Source organism: Manacus candei, unplaced genomic scaffold (assembly GCF_025592945.1).
Source record: "Manacus candei isolate 608988 ecotype Guabito, Panama unplaced genomic scaffold, ASM2559294v1 h1tg000024l, whole genome shotgun sequence".
Classification (NCBI taxonomy): domain Eukaryota; kingdom Metazoa; phylum Chordata; class Aves; order Passeriformes; family Pipridae; genus Manacus; species Manacus candei.
In genome coordinates, this window is record NW_026138072.1 from 2,499,332 (window position 1) to 2,521,073 (window position 21,742).

Below are 21,742 nucleotides of genomic sequence, written 5' to 3' on the forward strand. Positions count from 1 at the left end.
CCGAGCACTGAACAGCTTGCCCAGAGAGGTTGTGGACTCTCCTTCACTGGAGATCTCCAAGAACCGCCTGGATGCAAACCCACGCCGTGTGCTCGAGCAAGGAAGCAGGACGGGATGTCCCCCCGGGGCCCGCTCCGGGGCTCTAAGCCGACATCTGTTCCTGGCACCGCCCCGCTCCCCTACCGCGCCTGCGCGGCAGAGCCCGGCGGGGGCGGGGCCGCCGCAGGGGGCGTGACGTCACTCGGGTGGCTTCACTGGCGCGGCCGTTCTGGCCGGGCCGGGCCGCTCCGCTCGCATGGAGGACGAGGAGTGCCCCGACCTGGTGCCGATCGGCGGCGCAGGGGACACTGAGCCGGGCCCCGGCAGGAGGATCCCGGTGACGATCATCACGGGGTACCTGGGTGAGCAGCGTGAGGGGCGCATGGCAGGGACCGCGTGCGGGCAGGGGAGCCCCGAGCGGGGCCGGGGCTGCAGCGCGGCCGGTGCGGCGGCGGCGAGGGAGCGGGACCCGCGGCCGCCCCCACCCCTCCGCGGGCTGGGGGAGCAGCGCGGGGCCCTCGCACCGCCACGGGTGTGTTTGCAGGACGATTTTGAGCGCTGCTTTTAGCACTTTGTGTTCACGGTGCGCCTCGTTCGGGTCACGATTGACAAATGGCTTTTGACCACTTAACGTCAGGGTGTTGTAACATGTCTGGCTCAGTTAAATGCAGACTGATTTGTAGTCTGAAAAAGTGAGGTTCGGCGTCCCTCCCTCAGACCAACACGGTTACTCTGTGCTACACAGTCACAGTTGTGGACGGTAAGGATCTGGTTCAATGTAGGATCGCCAGCACTTTTCTGATGCTGCATCGCGCTCCTTCAGGAAAACCCTAAGGGGAGGGAAAGAAGATTGCCTTACCAAATTCCCCAACATGTGATGATCATCCAATTCGAACTAGATGATCTAGTCTAGGTGCCTTCCAGACGTAACAATTCTGTGATTTTGTGCATGGGATGGATGTTGGTAAGGTGGTGTTGCAGAAGTTATGGGTTGTGTGTTTAACAGTGTTCTGTTTAAAGGCAGCTAGTGGCACGTCTGTGGTTGCTAACGACAGAAGAGTTGTCAGAGAAGGCAATGGGAGGGAGAAGATAAAGTGTGCCTTTTGTTAAGAAAAAACACAAAAGTTAGTTTTCTGTGAAAAGACTGCCAAGCTCACAGTGGACTTTTGAATTGTATCAAGCACTGACACTTAGTGAGTGGAAAACAATGCATGATTTAAGACTGAGATTTAATGGGGTCCATGAGGTCAAATATCTCTACAAATTAATTTCTACATCGTTACAATAGAATGTAGGATATTAGAACGAGAACTAATATTTCAGAAGAGATTTACCCGAACTGTGCATGTGCATAACAGTATTTGTTTTTTATTTGAAAATTTAAGCCTTTTTTTTTTTTTTTACATTTTAATAGAAATATGGTCTGTGTTCTAGGAGCTGGGAAAACTACTCTTCTAAATTACATACTGACAGAACAGCATAATAAAAGAATAGCAGTTATCCTGAATGAATTTGGAGAAGGTATGTAAACATGCAGAAACTTTTTTTTTGCCACAAAATGACAAGTATATAAAATTGCTGTAATCAAGACCATTGTAATTTGAAATCCATTAATGAAATTATTGATATACCCCATAGTCTTCAGAAGTGCAGAAAATCCTTTTGCTGGTGTTCCTAAAACAGTGCTACACATTAATCTGTTTTGCACTTAAATTCAGGCTCTCAGAGTAAAGTAAATGAATATATCACCCTGTTGGAAGTGCTATACCTCCATTTGTCCAACCCAGTTTCAAGCAAATGGAAATTAAAATAACGTGGTGGTAGATAATATTTTATTTACTTTCCCCTGAGCCATTTACAGATCACAAATTATCTTAGACCAAGAAATGGGGGGAAACGTGTGCTTGGTATCTATGGTTCTTTGAACTCTTTGCTTTCAGGATTTTTAATTGCTATGGCTGTAATTTCCTATCTGTGCCGTAGTCAGAGGTGCTTACAGTTTGCTCTGTGTTGGTGCTGGGCTCTTTGTTTCTTTGTTTTCATCAGCGAAGATGCATGCTGTTTTTCTGGTCCTGGAGCCTAAATAAAATGTAGAGACAGATCCTTTATTTGATACAGAGGCACTGGCTAAATTCCCTTTCTTTTAGCAAAGTTTGTGGCACTTATGATGTACATCATCCTGTGAGTTTTGGTCTTTGTAGAACCAACTTTACCTTGGCTTTTAAATTTGTCATAAAATGGAAAATGCTAATTTCCAAAGCACATGTCAGAAGCATGGTCTCAGAAGAAAAGAATATAATTTAAGAGTAGTAATGTGTACCAACTTGAATCTTTTTCTTTCTCTTACAGGCATTGGCATGCAAGATTGTAGATTAAAAATATAGTACTACTTGTATTTTCAGGAAGTGCCTTGGAGAAATCTCTGGCAATCAGTCAAGGGGGAGAACTCTATGAAGAATGGCTGGAGCTCAGAAATGGCTGCCTGTGCTGTTCAGTAAAGTAAGGAATGACTGTTGTACAAGTTCTTACAGTGAGTCTTGGGGGGAATTGAGGAAAGGAAAAGATATCCAGGATTTAGTTCCTAAAACTGAGGGTAGTATTGATTGAGACTTTTGTCAGATGAAACAAGAATTGGAATTAGGGAGATAGAAATTTATTTCCTTTTGTTGCCTTACTGATGTGGAGTTAGTGTCTTCTAGAAAACTAATCTAAATACTGGTGCATACGCTATTGGGGTATTGGAGAGTAGAGAGCTCTTCTATTCTGTCCCTCTTCTATTAGTATTATGTACTTGCATATAGAGAGCTAAAGATTCAAGGAGGCTGGAATTAGGACTCAGGTTTTCCAGTTTTCACGTTAAATACTTACTCTGTGTTTCTTTCTCTGTATGGTGGTTAATACTTGCATATTGTATGCATCAGAAGGGGTGAATGGAGAACCTTTTGCAACCTAATGAAACACAATATTCAAAATTGTAAGCTGATGGTCATGTTAAAAAGCAGGAGAGTATTTGTTTCTTTGGCATGGTTTTTACCCTATTTGTTTGAATGCTAGATTGTTTGTGCTAACCTTATAATAAAAGTCATGGCGTGTTTGTCCTAAAAATTTGGAAGAATTGGTCCTGTGCCTAAGCTAATAATAGGTAATAAGTGGTAAACGGAAGTCCCTATTGCATTGTGTTCTGCTGGAGTGTAAGGAAGGGTACCATTGCTACTATGTTCTATATACATTGTTTCTTATGCTATAAATTTCTGCTTCAGGCTGACTTCATCAGCTGCGATTTGAGTAAATGGCACATCTTAATTTTGGTATAGGTGAGATGGAAAGGTGGGAAGAGGAACGTGGTTCAGTTCCACCCCATCCCTTTTTTCTGTAATCTCAGCTGCCAACCCAGATATATTACATATCTACACAGGTCCCTACTGTCCTTTACAGAGTATTCAGTGTTTGAAAATAAATCTTCATTTGAGTCACCTTTATTATGCCTGGTGAGAGTAGGCAAGTACTATTTTCAGACTAAAATAAAATAGAAAACTAAAATTTGCCTAATATTATAGTAGCAATATGATGACTAAATTTTCATTGTAGACTGTAAGTCCTGACTCAGGACTTTGGCTTTGATGATACTAACACTGTGTTCTGCATCAGAAGATACATGTTAATGCACGTTTTAGCTTGTTTTCTCTGTTCTGAGGTTTGTTTCTTCTTACAGGGACAATGGTGTGAAGGCTATTGAGAACTTGATGCAAAGGAGAGGAAAATTTGACTATATATTATTAGAAACAACTGGTTTGGCAGATCCAGGTAGTTCACATTCTGACTTTAATAACCATGATAATTATTCTGTTTTTATGGAATGTTTATTTGCTCACCAGTCAGTTCACTTTGCAAAATGTAATATAAAATGGTGAGTTGTCAGGCATATATGCTTTGATTGCTGTGTGGATAAGGGCAGATGTGGGATTGTGTATGGGTTGTTTAGTTGTGTTTTGTTTTGTTGAAGTTGCTCCTAATTGACTCTAAAGGTTAACAGAAATCCAGTTAAAATATATTTCTATCAAGAAAAGACACTGGTCTTAGAGAAGAGGAGCACTCTCTGAAACTAGTAGTTTTCAGTAGACTTTTAATGTTCTACATTACTCCTTTTAAAATGTAAATTGTTATCATCTATTGTATTGTTACACTGATTGTGATAGGCCTTATGTTTTGTGAAGTCCTAAAATACAGTGTGAAACAGACCAATACATTCTTCTTACAGAGCAGTAATACATTTTACAAAGTCTTTGTGTACTCTAGTGATATTTATTATAAAAAGGTGTTTAAACTTAAGCTCATGTTAATAATAACTATCTAAAACAATTTTATCCAAACCATCCCAATTAAAAATGTGTTGTTGATGGAGAGTGAAGGAAATTCTTATCAGAAATCCAATTGTTTCCCCTTTAGGAGACTGATGCCTTTCAGCTCAAAGCTAAATAGTTGTCATGGTAAAGTAATTTTCTTCAAAAGACAGGATATTGATTTGGCCTCTGTTACACACAAATTCTGTTTGAATCAAATTGGAAAACTATTAAGCATTTTGGAAAAAAATCAATAGATATCAGAAAACCATTACATGTTGTCGCCCTTGCTATATCTTGCATGAGTAAGCACTGTGAACAACTGACAGGTATTTGGTGTTGATACAGAGTGATGTTTGAAGGACTGCATGTTATCACTTCAGGTGGGCAATTTTAGGTGTTGGAATGACTTTAGTTACTGATTTTATTTTTTTTTCTTCTGACATGTTCAACAGTCTTAGCCTGATAGGACATTGAGCAACCTGGTCTAGTGGAAGGTGTCCCTGCCCATGGCAGAGGAGTTTGAACTAGAATCTGCTTTACAGGGCTATTTTAGCAGAAAAAAGGATTAGCCTACTCCTAGGCCATGTGTAGTACAGGTGTCAGGTCACACATTCCAGGTCTTTGATAGGATGTGGTCCCACTTGTCCAAATACTTGCTAATTCTTTTTTTCTCCTGACTTGTCAATTTAACATTTGCCATTTTACATTTTACTGTACAAAAAAAGACAGAGTACTGTGTGTTTCATTATTCAGAAACACCTCATCTTCATGGAAATTCAGTGGATATCTCCTTTTTGGCTGGTAGGGTGGGAGTGGACGTGTGTATCTCTGTGCCATGACCTATAAACAGGGGCTGAAAGATGAAGAGGGGAAGTACAGGCTATTTAGAAATGATGAAGATTTTAAAGATTTTTAAAGCTTTTTGTAGTCATAGCTGTGGACGTGTACACCAGTGCAATGCTTTGGTAGCTTTTGTTAGGTCAAATGTGTGGCTTGACACAGGGTACTTGACATCTGTGATTTCTGAATTTGAAGAGAGCAATTTCAAGTACAGCACTACAAATGCAGTTTTTCTATGAAATGTCTGCATGGTGGTAGTTTACTGGAAAATCTCAATTTTGCAACTGTATGTATACTACACTTCTTAGGAGCTGTGGCCTCCATGTTCTGGGTTGATTCTGAACTGGGAAGTGACATCTACCTTGATGGTAAGAAGTGCAAACTTGTTTTCCTATGTATTTGCATTCCGTATCTGCGTTTGGTGTAATATAGTCTTAGCATTTAAGGCAGGGTTTCAGACAATGTTTGAAATGCATGAAGTTGGTTCTCACATCTGTTTTGGCCACAGAGATACCCTTGCTTATTCTGATGCTTGTTTGTCTCCTTGACAAAATATTTCAGTTTGCTAAATCCAATAGAAGTTTTGTAGTGCTTTGCCAGGGGATCAGATATGGAGAGATCTTGATTGTCTCTTGATCCTCATTAGCTAGATGTTATAAAACATTATTTATGAGTAATATTAGAGCATGCTTTTTTCCTTTTTCTTTCTCCCCCCCCCATGCAATGTTTCCTAAGTGGTTTCCTTTTTTTCTGAACTCATGACTTGTCAACATCTGGATGATTCTGCCTTTTGTTTTTCGCTTTCTCTGCCTACTGGACTCTTGTTAGCTCTAGTATTTGCTGTGTTCCAATAAAAATCTGCATTTACTGAAATATAAATCATCACTATATGTAGTTAAAGGGCATTTTTTTAATGTAGGAAAAAATATTTAATTTTTGGCTTAAACAAATGTCCTACCAATGCTTTGGTCAGTCTGTGAAATACCCATTTGCCCAAGGAAGGAAACACTGAGTTGAATAAGAAAGAGCTTCCTAAAATTCTGCCAGAGACTTGCAAATTCCTGGTCACTTAGAATATCTGCATACCTCAGACAGTTCTCTTAATTTGTTTCAATATCCTGTAAAAGCATACCTTTGCCAATTTGCTGTTGTGGAAAAAGAGGCATCCACTTTGTGAGAATTTATCTCACCTGGTTTTGTAGACATTTTGTTACCACAGATGTGAGTGACAAATAAAAAAATGTTTGGGTGACAAGTCTAGAGTTCAGATACTTTCAATGCTTCCATTTTATTATAACCAATTGTAAATGTGCTGGTATTGTTTACCAGTTGTTAAAACTGTCGCCTGCTTTCAGCAAATTTCTATTCCATTTTAATGTTTTCTTTTAGGAATTTTATGTGTTGTTGACGCAAAGCATGGATTGCAGGTAAGTTACTGGATTTATTACATGTTTTAAAACTGCAGCATTAGAACACCTATTGCGATAATGTTTCTGTGGATGAATTAATTTTTACAGTAGCTGTAATTCTTACTGTGAATGAGGATGTTTCATTAGTACTGTGTTTTGAATGGGAACAAGGGGTTACTGATATTCATAGGACTTTAGATTCTTACTGACACAACTAATGTTTGCTAAGAGTTGTCAGGTTGCTAAGTACTTGGTTCCTTCTAGTTCTATCACTTCACTCAGGAATCTTGCTTTTATTCCAAATAGGCATTTGGATTACTGTAAAAACAGTGAAGAAATTGGTCTTGCAGAGTGTCTTTGGTCCATATTAGTTGAAAGGAGAGGACTGAGAACAGGCATACCAATGTGATAACAATTGAGTTAGGGCTTAGACTGGGAAGGGTGCTGATGTAATGGCAGTTGTGGCGATGAAAACACCAGTGTCCTGGTACTGCATTGTATGAAATTATTATTTCATTTTATGGAAGCAGACAAAAAGGGTAGGCATTAGAGTAATTTATATAAAGTATAGTGTAAAAACAGACATACAGAACAGTGAACTTGATTAACAAAAAAATTATGATTAAATCAAATAGTTCAACTTTTTTTTTATAATAGGTACATGTTAATATAGTTATCAGCAACATAATAAGTTTGGAAATTACTGCCTCGATTGGGTATTAATTTTGCAGGATTCAAAATAAAAGTAACCACAAGAAAAGATGCCTCCATGGTTTGAAAAGTTCGTCATGCTATGGAAGTGTTTTTAATATTTCTACATTTTACATGGGGGAAAGGGTTGGCCCTTTTAAGCAAGAACCATCTTCTAAATCAGCTCAACCATCACAAGAAATCATGTTGTGTCTTAGGTCAGCCCCTTTTCAGCAGAGTGCCCACATACTAATTAGGATGTGTTTTATTACTTGCAGGAATGTTGTTCTGTTTGTCTTTCTTTTCATGTAATACTGACTTCTTGTCTTGAATGAAATATAATTGTGTTGCACGTAGCAGCACTACATTGTTACTGTTTGAAAAATAATTTTAAAAATATTTAAACTTTCAAGTAATATATCAGAAACAACACAAAAATGTTTAGAAACATTCGGTTTTTCAATGTACTGTTATCTTTGACAGCTCACTGAAAGCTCTTACATTATCTAGTCAGGAAGCCTGTAAAACACTGACATTTACTCAGAATAGTAGGAATTCCAGATTTTCTCAGTTATATACCAAGTAAACAACTTTTGCCTTGTATAAAGGATGTGCTAACTTGAGCAATTCCTCTGATTGCAAAGCTTGACCTCAACAGCTGCTTGTGATTCAAAGAATTTTGAAAGCTGTACAGGTAATGATATTGAGATAATAGGCTGCAATTTAAGTTGTCATGCTTTGAAGAACTAACCCATCAAAAGAAAAGCTGACAAATAGCCTTGTGACCAGTCAGCTAAATTGAAACTGAAGTGGTAATTGATATCATGGGTTATCACTGTAATGAATTTGTCACCCAGCAATCTGAAATACTCAGTTTTTTAATCGAGGGCGAACAGCTGGACAACTTGAAGTCGCATTTGTCTACTTCCCCGACTTGACATCTCGACTATGGACATTGTTCTTTTCAGGACAACAAATCTGACAACATGTAATTCAATAGAATCAATACACAGAGGAATACAAAGAAAAGGTCAGAGGAGAGGTTTCCTGACAGACATCTTGTAGTTACACTCTGCTTAGGCTGTGCAAAATCAGAAAGCACTTTTATTTGTTTTAAGGTGACAGACTCACTCAATAATCTATTTTTGTTTTTCAAGTAAAATATTGTTAGATACCTGATAATTCCACTCGAAGAAAAAACCAATTTTCTGGGTTTCTTCTTTTAATCTATATATCTTCCATGACAATTAATTCCACTTTAATTTGGTATTTCTGTATCTTGAAAGTCAAATTTTAAAGTAATATTCCTGGTGTATTTATATTTGATGGAGGAACGCAAGGATTCTAGTCTTCCCAGAGGTGTAAGTGGCGAGTTCTTACTAATGGTACAGTGTTGGTTTAAAGTTTTACTTCCTCCAGATGTCTGTAACATTTCTCTCCTGTAGATTGCTGCCTCCATGTTAAGGGGCAGAGAATAACTTGAAGCTAAACCTTTGCTGCTTCAGCATAGTCTGTTGCTGTGGCTAAATTAAATAAGGCTTTATATTGCTAAACTTCAGGCTACTGCTTGAGATGCAGGAATTTTTCTCCCTTTCACTGATTCTTCTTTGAGGACATTAGCTTGGGCAGACAAGTGGAGCACAAAACTGCAGATGATACTTAACTCGTGCGGCATGACCAGAAGCTTCTGATATTGGGCAGACTTGCCAAGGAGTAGTGGTTTATTCATACAAACCTGGAAAAAGGGTTACCAGTTTTTGCTGTCAAAGTAAAGTTTGTCAGCTCTTTCAGAGAAAAGGAGTGTGATTCAAGTTATGCATATGAAATACTGTACTGCAAGCCTAACCCATTTTTAACAGATAATTGAGGTCACACTGATTTGTGAAACTACTGAACTTTCATTTTTTTCATGGTTACTGTATGTTATGGTGACTTTTTTACTGCATTATAAAGCTGAAAAGTAATTAAAATATAATACAGTTTTTCAACTCTTTTGCATTATAATAATAAAATTATTTAGAATAGTTTTCATAAAAGTAATTATAAGCTTCTGTATTGGTGAATGTATAAATATACTTTATCACCATAATTTTCAGAAAAAATTATAGGTGCCATCTTCCTCAATACCTTGTCGAAAAACCTGAGCTGAATTGGGTTTGACCTCCCTTAGTTTCAAATTAATTTAAATGTAATTAGAATATGATTAATCCAATTGTTTTACTTTTTATCTAGCACTTGACAGAGGAGAAGCCAGAAGGCCTTGTCAATGAAGCATCTCGGTATGGATGTAGAAATTAATTATATATATCACAGTTAGGAATTGCACTGTATAGAAGTTCATCGGAACTGGTTTCTTTTTCTTTTATAAGGTTTTTTTCTCCTCCTTTGCTTTAAACCAAAGTTGGTTTATGGTGTAATGAGGCAGAATATAGAAAAGTGACTTCATGCTCCATTTGATCTTTCTGCCAAGATCTGACTCTTCTGCTTTAAAAGTGATGGGATTTTGCGTAAGTGAGGGGAAAACACCTGTGTAGGGGGGGGAAGAAAAAATTTCATGTTAGGATCTATCTGATGCTCAAAGTAGAACTGGAGGTAGAGGAATATTTTTTGATAGATGTGGAGCCACAATAATTAAGTATAATTGTAACAACTGAAGTTTTCATAAAGCGAAGAGACTTAAAGTATCACTTTACAAAGACTGCATGCAAGAGAGATAGGAACTTCTGAAGTTGTTAGATCAGTAAGCACTTTGGATTAGATGATGTAAAAAACCCATCTAAGCAAACAAACAAAAAAAAACCCTTGAAAAAAACACCCTGAAACAAAAAATCTAGCAAACTTTGATTTGGTCTCTTAGGACATAGAATAACACCTCAAGGAGAAGCCAGTAGTACTTTAATCATAGTTTGATTAATGCTTGCCCTTCTGTATTAACAAAGTTGATATTATTTTTTGGGGCCATGGGAGAGATGATGTTTCTGCCTTACAGATATAGTGTTTGTTCACATTGTCTTTTTTTTTTTTAATACACAGGCAGGTTGCATTAGCTGATCTTATAATTATCAATAAAACAGATTTGGTTTCAGAGGAAGAATTGAATAAAGTCAGAACATCTGTGAGGTACGAAGCTTTTGGTATAACCATAACATTATTTTAATTTAAACATAGTTAGTTACTTCTTGCTGTTGGTACAGAAATTAGATCTCATGATTACATTGACACAAATTGTTAGCTTGTAAGGGAAAAGAGACTGCCTCTTTCTAATGGAATTTCAATACTTCTGTGTGCTTATACAGCCTTAGCAGTTTGCCTCTTTAGGTAAGATCTGATGTTATTTACTAAGTACAGGCCTTTGTCTTAAGTGTCCATACTTTTACATTTCTGGGCATCTGTTGCCATTTTTCAGAATTAGCATCAGGGAAAAAAAACCCTGATGGTAATTGAGAATTCACTAGGAAGTGCAAAGATATACCAAGGAAGTCACAAAAAATTGTCATGGGAGCAGAGGAACCAATCTGAACCAGTGTGAATCAAATTAGTGATCAAAGACATGACCCTTTTCTATCAATACCATGACAACCCAAATAAAATATTTAAATTTTTAAATACTTTACAACTGTATAGTTGTTTGAAATCTGAAAGTAAAAATGCTTAGACCCAGTACAGCGTATCCTGAGGAGCCTTGGATAAGAAAATGCTGTTCTCACTGGTACTATCTTGTCAGAACTTGTAGTTTCCCAACTCTGAGGGGAAACCAGTTATCTCAAACCAATTGTCTTGGTTTGACCTACAGGTTGATAACAGAGTTGGGGTGCTATTTTACATGGTGCTGTCCATGGTTAACATATTCAAGCAATATATCACAGTTGTATTTTCATCTAACTAATGATTTTTCTGTTTTATTTTAGGTCAATAAATGGACTTGTTAAAATTCTAGAGACACAAAGATCAAGGTATTAAATGGCCAGTATTACTAGGTACTAGATCCTGCTTCTTTTGTGACAGTTTTAAGTGTTCTATTAGATCAGCTTGCTTAAAGAAAAACTATTGAATTAGAAATATTTAATTCAATATTCATTTTATGAATAAACATCCAGATAAAAGAATTCTTTTAAATAAGTAAAAATGTATTTTTCTTTTCTTTTTTTGTTAGTTTTCATATTGCAGACTCATGGAATGGGTCAGGTTGGAAGGGACCACAGTGGGTCATCTGGTCCCACTTCCCTGATCAAACAGCAGGGTCATTGTAGAGCACATGGCACAGGATTGTATCCAGAGGGTTCTTGAGCCTCTCTGGGCAACCTATTCCAGTGCTTGGTAAAGAATCAGTAATGAAGTTCTTCCTCGTGTTCAGGTGAACTCCCTGTGCATCAGGTTTTCTGCCCATTGCCTCTTGTCCTATTGTTTGCACCACCAAGAAGAGCCCGGCTCCATCCTCTTGGTACCCCCCCTTCAGATACTCTTATACATTGATGAGGCCCCTCTCAGCCATCTGTTTTGAGGCTGAACAGGTCCAGCTCCCTCAGCCTTTCCTTGTAAGAGAGATGCTCCAATCCCCTCATCATCTTCGTAGCCTCTGTTGGACCTGCTGTGGGAACTCCATGTCTCTCTTGTCCTGAGCAGCCCAGAACTGGACACAGCACTCCAGATGTGGCCTCGCTAGGGCTGGAGTCACTTCCTTCAGCCTGCTGGCAACACTCCAGTATGCCATTGGCCTTCTTGGCCACAAGGGCACACTGTTAACCAGGTCTTATAACTGAAGAGCAGCTTGCAAGGCCGCAGTGTCTATGAGCTAATAATGGGTCATACACAATATAGTGTTTTCTTTCTGTTGTGTCAGCTTAAATATTTTTCTCATGATTGCTGCTGCAAATGAGTTGTTACTGCAAAATTACTTTGAAAACAATGGAAGGAAGTTTATAAGAATGAGGAAAATCATTGCACCGGTTTTGTTTTTTTTTAAATTGAAATTCTGACTCAGATTTCTTCTTTAATAAGGAGTTAAATTGATATTGTACTCTCAGGAATGTTACGAGAACAGTGTATCTTCCAGACTGCTAGGGACTGATTTGTGTACTTTTACATCAGTTATTTGACTACATTGTGATAAATGTTTCCATAATACAGGTTCTTGATTCAAGCAATTTTTAAAGGGAAAATCGTAGGCATAATAAAATATACTTCAATTTTTAAAGTTGTTGTCAAATGTAGTTGGAAAATGTAGACAAAAGAACTTGCAGTTGTTGAGTGATCAGGAATGACCAATTTTGAAGAAGGTATTAAATACCATGCTTTGTGTCTTAAATGTCCGTTTGGAAGACATCCAGTATGAGATGTGTTAACATATTCTCTGGCATCTGATGCCAACCAGCACTAAATTTTGGATATGAGATTAAGTGGGACTCAGATTCAGTCCTCATTGACGACTCTTTGTTACTTGTAAATATTCTTTAGTAAATGACACATAATGTCTCTTCCACGATTAAACATTCCAAAAGTGAAATAAGCGCAAAATTAACTTATTGGAATTTTATTTGAGAACATATCTTTTTTTATTAGGAGAGTTTGTCCCTCAAAAGCCCACATTTAAAAGGGACTAACATAGCACTTCCTTGAGAGTTTTGGTATGATTTTTCAGACAGCTACTGAGAACAAACAACTGGCACTGAGCTGGTCATGAATTTTACACAGGAATTGTTTGTGTATTACATTATAAATCTTTTATCTTAGAAACTGCTTTGTAAAACTGCTGTTGAATGTAAAAGTTTAATAATTCTGGCTATGCTCTGGAGGTGGCTTTTTTAAACCTTTCATCCTCTTTTTATTTAGCCACATGCCACTAATTGCATTTGATAAGCTATCAATTCCTTTTGGCAGTGAAACCTATAGTCTATATTTCTTTATAAAAAAAAGTTTCTTATGCAAGTTTATACATAGCTGTTCTTACAAGCAAATATGATCAGAATTGTCTGTTCTGTATTAAATTTTTCATTTGTCTGCTTCAGATTTTAGAGTTGAAATTCCACTTAGTAGCACTTGCCTCATATAGTTATTTCAGTTTTCTTTGCTAACAGCATGTCAGTATAAGCTACATATATTCCAGGGGTTTGTGTCTGTCTTGAGAGAGTCAGGATTCCTTTTCCCATTTAGGGAAAATCAGGGTTTTTTTCAGGCATCCATTATAGGGGATTTTATCATATTTCTTGGAAATATTTTGTATTTTGCTGTATTTTTAAAAATTTTGTTTCTGTACTTACTGTGTAAATAAACACAGCATTTCCTTGTAGGAAACAGTACCAACCACCAACATCCAACAATAAGGCTAAGTATGTATGGCATTAGTCTGATCGACAGGAAAACAAAGCTTCAGTGAACCCCTTTAAAAATTATTATTTAAGTATACATGATATTTAAATGCATCTAAAATACAAAGCTTTTGTTTTTCATTCTGTTTAGAGTTGATCTCTCCAATGTCTTGGACCTACATGCTTTTGACAGTTTATCTGGAATAAGGTAGGGTGATAATTTTGCTGTCTTCTATTAGAAATAATAACCATTGTATAAATACATATATGAAATAGACACCCTCAAATCCTGGCTCAAATTCACATTTGAGTTTTTGTTAAAAACTCGAATTTAGTCACTTTTTAAAGTGACATCTTGATGACCTGGAGGCCTCTTTAGATTTCACAGAAAAGAATGAAGAACTGAGGTTCCACAGCGAACAAAGGCACTGCAAATTCTGGTTACTGTGTTCCATGGTCCTGGGTTTTTTTAATGCCAACTGCATGCTTCAGCATGTTGGATGGATGCAAAAGTAAAACTGGAAGCAAGGGTAAAGGGCTTTCTGTTTATTTTGCGTAGTTAAGTTGTTCAGCAAAGAGAATGAGAAGTACTGGAGTAATCATAAAGGAAAGGAAGGAATATGCAGCTGAGGGCAGTATCAGCTTCATTTTTCTTCCTAGATGCAGACTGTTCATGTCAGGAAAGGAATTGTAGCCACTTCCTTACTCACAGAAGGGAGAACTGCAGGACATGCAAGTTAGTAACCTCTAGTAGGTAAGGTGCTTATGAGATTTCCCTGTGAACTGGTGCAGTACTATCCGAAGTGCTACCCTTTTTTTGTTTTTTCTTTTTTTATTTTTTTTACTGCCGTCGGCTTTTGTCTGATCAGTGAAAAGTAGTGTTTGTCTCTTTTGTGCTCCTTAAATGGCCCACTGAGATTGGTACCAATGGCAACACCAGGGAAGTTACAGACTAGGCATCCAAGAGAAAGGAAGGCCAATATATCCTTTAAGGGCAATAGATAGATATTAGTTCATAAGCCAGATCATAAACCCATGTCCTGAGTTCTTATAATGAGTCAGCTAACTAAATTGACTTGTCCTGAAGCCACACGACAGGGATAAAACAGTAAGAAGATGTGAACCAGAAAAGAATTGTTCTTGATAATGTCAATTGATAGCTGGATCTGATTACATGTAATATTAGGTGGTGGTCTGCAAGGTTTACTAGGAAATGCTGCATTCTTCAAATCTGAGAAAGTTCTTAAGTAGCTGACAAAAAAACCCAAAACCAAAACTTTCTTGCTTTCCTCAGTCTAGTCTTCTCTCATATCTCACTCATAGTTCCTTTAGAGGTTCTCGATATTTGATATTAAACCAAAGGAAACACTCTAAAATGTCAACATTTAAAGACACATTCTAAAAGCACCAAGAAGTTCAATTTACTTTATGGTTGAACTCTGTACAGGAAAATTGCTTACCCTCGTATCAGTTCTTAAATACAGAACCAGTACACTAATAAAATTGTTCTTTTAACTGCATACTGCAGTAAGGATTTCTGCCAGCATAGCAGAGAGGTATAACATCTGATCAGTGTATTTGTACTGGTACAACCTTGCAGTCTGTACATCCCCTGAAGTCACAGAAACGGATCAAGAATTCTGTGTTCGGTGGAGGGCAGTATGAGAAGAAGACAGCAAAGCAAGGAAGATGGGAGAAGTAGGAATGTGAAATGTTACTTCAGTAGCCTAGAATGCCTCTTTTCCCCACCATTAAAGGCTTCTTAAATTTTACAGTCATCAAATTAGGAGGAGGCATTTTTATGGGCAATATTCTTACACAAAGGAACATCCAGGGTCCTATACTCATTGAAGTATACATATTTTTAATACCAAAGACACTGCACATCAGGACTCTGATTCTGTTTATATTTTAAAAGAACATAGTTTTCTAACACAAATAGTTAACTATATCAAACAAATACAATCAAACATTTCTATTTTGAGATTAAAATGGAATTAACAGTTGAAGCTTTTTCTGGGTATATTTTTGATACTTTAGTTTTGCTCTGCAATACTGGAGTTTTTAAAATTTTGAAATGACACTTTGCCCACCTTTACTCAAAAGTGACATTTAACTTTACTTATTTTCAGTTTGCAGAAAAAGCTGGAGCATGTGAAGACAACACATGCGCATCTGGATAAGGTAATTACCAAAAATACTCCTTCCATGTTTTTGTAACAACAGGGTTGTTCAAGGTAATTGCAAGCTTTGCATGCTGATTATGGTACCTTTTCAGAAGGCTTCAGTTAGGAAGTAATGTGTTCTAAGATATTTGGAAGATTACTTAGGATACATAAAAGAATGTGCTTTGTTTTAGACAAGATTCTAAATGGCTATATTGTCTTACTTTCAAAAATAGCTTAGAGGCTTCCACTGCTCCAGACAGTCACATCATTCACTGATTCACATAGAGGGTATTACTGAAATAAATAGCACTACTCTTTTTAATATTTGTAGAAACAAATCCTAAATTTGTAGCCAGTCTTTATCTTGTAGGTTTTCTGTCCAAAACAAAATCTTTGTGGTTCAACTGTGGGTCACAGTCCTCCCTGGGGTATCCCCAGATGGGTGGGATTCACACATAGGTAACAGTTCCTTCAAGGGCTGCAAAAAAATAAAAACTTTTATTTTTGTAAATTATCTTAGAAAAGTGTGCTTTCCTTCTAGAAACTTGCTATGATTAAATTTAATTTTAAGTTTAAAATATGATGCATACAATGCCTTCATTTTTCTTTTTGAACTGCAGATCTTGACTGTGAAGTTACTAGTCTTGAAAACAGGAAAAGGCAAATCTCCTTTTGGAACTAAAGATTAAATATAAAATCAGTTTCATGCTTAACTATAATTGCTATGACAGTCTTAAGTTCACAGTTTTTGTTTCATTAAAAGTCTTAAACATACTCAGTTATAGAGTCTTAATAATTCCCTAAAGTAGTTAAACAAGTTAGGTAGAAGCCTTCCTGAATGTTACAAGTTATAGCGTCCTTGTATTATTAAAAAGATTATTGTTAGTTTTGTAGTGTGGAGCCATTCAACCAGTAGGAAACAGTGAGAGTTGATTGTTACTATCTCTATTTAGTTTAACACCCACATATTTAAGATGATTGTTGAGACAGACGAGGCATAAATGAGAGCAGAACAGCTCTCGTGGTAGGCTGCAAGTCCTTGTTGGCTGATAGTGTGTGCTTATTATCTTCATGTGGAAGGTCAGCAGAAGCAAACTGCATTATGTGTGGAGCCAGTGAACTTCTGTTGTGTTTTAAAGCTGCTCTTGTGTTGGCTTTTGGTGGTTTAGATTACTTTACTTGGTCATTAGATAGACATTTGCTGCTTGTTGCTTTTATTTTTTTTCCTTAAGTTAGATGAGTCAACTGAAAGTAATTGTTTGAAAGAATTTTAAGTTGTACTGAAAGTTATTCTTTATTCTTCCATGCCATTGAGAGGTAATAGTGACAAAAATTAAACACATTATTTCTTTTTAAAATAAATTGTTAATTTTATATTACATGTTTTATTTTCATATTCTCTTTTGATAATAATTAGTCCTGAGCAGTAAGCCAGTGGTTGCTTTGGAACGAAACATAACTTCAGACATGTTTATTTTCCGAATCTATGCAGATGGATGAAAACTATCTTGATTATTTTTTGTCTGACAGAATTGTCATGAAGATCAGTATGCCAAGAATACAGCACTTATCCATATTTGAAAGATAGAGCTTACTAGCGTCCAGTAATTAAGATTTGTAGGCTTTCTTTGAGAACAAACATCAGCTACAGCAAAACATTGCATCTTAGAAGCTAATGGCATTAAACTATTCAAAGTATTGCGTATATTAAGTGCACACCCAAACAAGTAACAAAAGATAGAGCATAATTTAGAAAATTAGAGCAGAACAGAGATAGAGATTTCTTTTTTTAATTTGACATGGGTATGTAGTTGCTATTTTTCATGAGGCCAAGTTACAAAGAACACCTTTTGAAATGACTGTAATGAGATGTTTATTCAGTTTAATAGGTAATAATAAGTGGATCTTTCAATTTGCAGGCTATAACTACAGTAACATTTGAAGTTCCAGGAAATATAAAAGAGGAAAACTTAAATCTCTTTATTCAGGTAAGGAATACATCACTGTCAACTCAAAAATCATGTTGTAGATATCATCCAATGCTGTTTTGTTTATGAAAACAACATTTCTTTTCATAGAATCTTCTGTGGGAAAAGAATGTGAAAGATAAGACTGGACGCACCATGGATGTCATAAGACTGAAGGTTAGTTAGAAATTATCAGCTGCTCTTTCTCTTTACAAAAAAACTAAAGCTGCAGTGTTTTGTCAGTACCAGACATTTCAAAGGTGTTACTGGATCACTGTAGCAGAGCATATGAAGTAGGGAATAGCTAATTGCCATTGTTCCAGGGACAACTCAGAAGGAGATAGCTGGCATAAAAGCAAATATTGATCCTATTTGCTTTGGAGAGAGAGAGAGCAGATATACAGTCCCAAACATCAGTGGCAGAGTTAATAATCAAGATATGGTTATATTACTTTCCATTTTTCATCTCTATTCCTTTGAAAGATTCCATCCATCTCATATATCTAGGGTTTGGATACCATAGATTGGTCCTATAGATTGCTAGGTGTAATTATGGTTGTTGCAATAATATGCAGAAGCTGAATTTGGCATAACGTAGGAGTGCAATACTAGTTGTGATCTACACTTAACAACTTCTTACAATATTGTCAGACTGTAGTTTTAAAGATGCATCTCGTAAGGATTCATCTTTGTGGGCACTTCATAAGTTTCTCAGCTGCATGGTTTTGAGAGGAGTAGAGATGACAATTAAGGATTTATTATCATTTTCCTTATACCAAGCTGCCAAGTAAATAATTAAAAAATGAGAATCAAGTCAGTCATTTGGTAGGCTGTAAGAAATAAAAGAAAGTATGCTCTGATTTGTTTCCTGAGAAGACTTGTGCATTGTAGATAGCAACATAATTATTTTCATTTCATTGGAAGGCAGGTTGTTTTCTTGCTCTTTCAGCAACAAAATTAGAATATCCTTGCCTTCCCCTTCCTGATAAATAGAAGAAAATAGCCACTGATGCACCTTAAGCCATCTGAAAACAGTAATGCCATGTGCAAGTACGTTTTCGTTGTGCTGAGCATTGGAATCAAAATAATTCTTTAGGAAATCTGAGACCTCTGATAAGCTGTGTGCTGGCTCTGTCACAGAGCCAGCTGTCCCATATGGCAAAGAAAATGACCCCCAAGTAATTCATTACAGAATGGGTTCCAAAGTTTGTTGCTTTTATATTTATATTTTATCTGCAGTCATAATCCTTTGGGCAGTAATAGACATAGAATTCAAACTGATAGGTCAAATGCAGACCTTTATATATTAAATATTTTAAACCTTTTTTTTTTTTTAGGGGAAGTATAAGACATGTTTTACAGAATGTGTTCCACTAGAATATTTCAGAAAGTTTTACTATGAAGTGATGAAAACTGCTTTAATAGAACAGTTGATATGGGGGTTAATGGACTCACTCTGACAGTAATCTCTTCTAATTCTTTTACTAGTTGTTTTACTTCACTTCTTTCTCCAGTATTCAAAGACTGTATTTCAGAAAAGTTGAGCATGAGAGCTTAATCAGAATAATCTGAAATCAAGTATTTTGCTCATTTTACGTCATTGCTGTCAGTCAGGCTTTCATGGGCTCCCATGTCATACACCATATATATGCTCAAGGTGGCGTAGTAGCTGATGACATTTTATTTTTGCCCAAGCATGCTAGGTACTGACCAAACGAGGGATAGAAAGCACAGTATGGTTAAGTGTAGTTATTAGTCTCTAACAAAATAAGGAGGTGTGAGAATGTATGTTATGAGTAGAAGTGATGATAATACATGGTTATTTTGACTAACGGGTGATATTGCTAGAAATATTATTCTCTCCTGGGACTAGTTTCAAAGGTTTTTTCCCCCCTCTTACACACTTTATTTTTGAAGGTTTGTTTATATATCCTAACAGTTATTTTTCTGATAAGGGACTGGTATCTATTCAAGGCAAATCTCATCAGGTGATTGTCCAAGCTGTCCATGAGCTCTATGATCTGGAAGAGACTAAAGTAACCTGGAAAGAAGATGAAAAGAGGACAAATAGACTAGTTCTAATTGGTAAGAGGAAATTACACATCTTCTTGTTTGACTTTAAGAAGCTGTTTTTTCACAGGCAGTCCTGTGACTTGTCCAATGAAAAGCAACCAGATTAAACTCACCAGAATAATTGCAGTATGTTCAGCATAACCTCTAGTCAAAGGCTTATTCATCAAAACTTCCTGCAGTTTTAATATTCCAGATGAGATGGATCTACATGATCTGTTTTAGTGACACTAAAAGAAGATAAAATTCCATGTAGTTTTAAATTATTTTGGCATCTTTAATGTTATTTTTAAAATCCGTAATTATAAATTAGGTGATTGGGATGGTTTGAATGAATCAAATATTCAGCAACTGTAAGGAAAGTGATTATAGCCATTAAAATGTGTAAAATCAGTTTTGTTTCTCAAAAGCTTCATAGCAATGTGCTGTGTTTCTATTTTCTACTTACTAATCTCTGCTTTGCAAAGTGTTTTATGATCAAAAATAACCCATTTTTTCCTCCTTTCCCTTGTACAGCTTGAAGTCTGCTGTTGCCCATAAAATCTAAAGTTACCTTGTTATCTGCAGCTTAATTTTATTACTGCTGTTCTCATTCATTTGTATAATAAATATTTTGTTTGCTGAGAAGACTGGCAGGTTGCTACTTACATGCATTTTTTTCTGATGCACTTTAAAATACAGTTAGCTATTTTATTTCTCTTTTTAGGCAGGAACTTGGACAAAGAGACCATTAAAGAAGTATTCATAGCCACTGTAAGAGAAGAACAACGAAACAGTTGACATCAAACTACGGAAAAGATTAAATGTCTATTCTTAATCCTACAATCTGTTTATGACAGAGAAAACTGAATGACATGGGATATAGCAGTTTCTCTGTCCTTTTTCAGTTTATACAACAGTTAAACCCTGAAGTCTTCCTAAGAATCCAAGCTGACTGACTACTTAAACATTAGCTCCTATGGTCTAGAATCAAACACAGTTCTACCATTTTGGATTTGGCTTAAGTTATGTCAGTTACATCATGCACCTGTGCAGAAGTGCAGATAGGCAAAAGACTGTTGCTTATGCTATACATGAAATATTGTAATAGGGATATGGTAAATGTGTTTGAAGCCTAGTGCTTTCCCTAACTAACTGTCTTCTACTACTTGAAATAAAGCAATAGTTATTATTACCAGTGATGTAATCACAGTAAAAATTATTTAGTGTTTACTATTAAACTGTCTTCCATCTCTTTCCACTTGTATTGTGATTTTTGAATGAATATTCATCCCAGGTACCACTAAACCTGTTGTGTATATGAAACTAAAAATACATAGATAGCAGAGGCTCAAGACCACGTGGAATATATGCTATCTGCATAAAAGCTGTGAATGCAGTGTTTGATCACATAGTCAATGGGCTGAAGGATGTAGCTGAACTCTTAGATCTTCTAGGCCACGACCCTCCCAGTCCAGGATCTGGGGGATCAGCAACAGCACATTTTCACTGTGTTGTCCAGGCTGCCCTGCGTGATTTGTTATGGGGTTCTGTGACACTGCTTTGAAAACTTAGTTTGATGTTTTTTATCTCTGTACTCGTTACAATTTAGAATTGAACTTCCTGCCCTGTACCATCTGCAGTATTCTTCCTTTTCCATTAGCTTTAGAGATATTTTGACTGCAGCTGGGTGAAAGCAAAATGAGTGAATTCCAAAAAATAATGTGGAATTAAAAATGTTTCTAAGCAAAACACTAGGAGATGCAATTCTGAAGAATGAAGTCTTACTACATGGTTCTACATGAATGCTTGCTGATGTCTAAATAAGTAGAAATTTGTTTTAGGTTCTAGAGATCTGTTACTTGTCCCATACCCAACATGAAAAAAAAAGAAAGGGGGCCATTGCCTTATCAACAGTCTTAAAATTTTTCA

The 21,742-nt window shown here is 36.7% G+C and overlaps 1 protein-coding gene across 4 annotated transcripts; it reads left to right on the forward strand.

The window, feature by feature from the left end:
- Positions 1–226: 226 nt before the first annotated feature.
- LOC127471471 (zinc-regulated GTPase metalloprotein activator 1A-like) lies at positions 227–21,067 on the forward strand. Of its 4 annotated transcripts, none has more exons than XR_007904665.1 (15): positions 227–401; positions 1,474–1,560; positions 2,442–2,538; positions 3,752–3,843; positions 5,531–5,590; positions 6,612–6,649; positions 9,554–9,600; positions 10,355–10,441; positions 11,230–11,274; positions 13,778–13,834; positions 15,759–15,810; positions 17,714–17,782; positions 17,873–17,938; positions 19,736–19,846; positions 20,538–21,067. XR_007904665.1 is itself a non-coding variant. In XM_051788397.1 (15 exons), the coding sequence occupies exons 1-15, from the start codon at positions 296–298 to the stop codon at positions 20,609–20,611; spliced, it is 1,107 nt and encodes a 368-aa protein (XP_051644357.1). In that variant the 5' UTR covers positions 227–295; the 3' UTR covers positions 20,612–21,067. The 4 variants fall into 4 exon arrangements, 3 of the variants coding, with proteins under 3 accessions (XP_051644357.1, XP_051644358.1, XP_051644359.1); XM_051788397.1 differs by having other exon boundaries at positions 19,717–19,846; XM_051788399.1 differs by having other exon boundaries at positions 369–401; positions 2,389–2,538; positions 19,717–19,846.
- Positions 21,068–21,742: the final 675 nt, after the last annotated feature.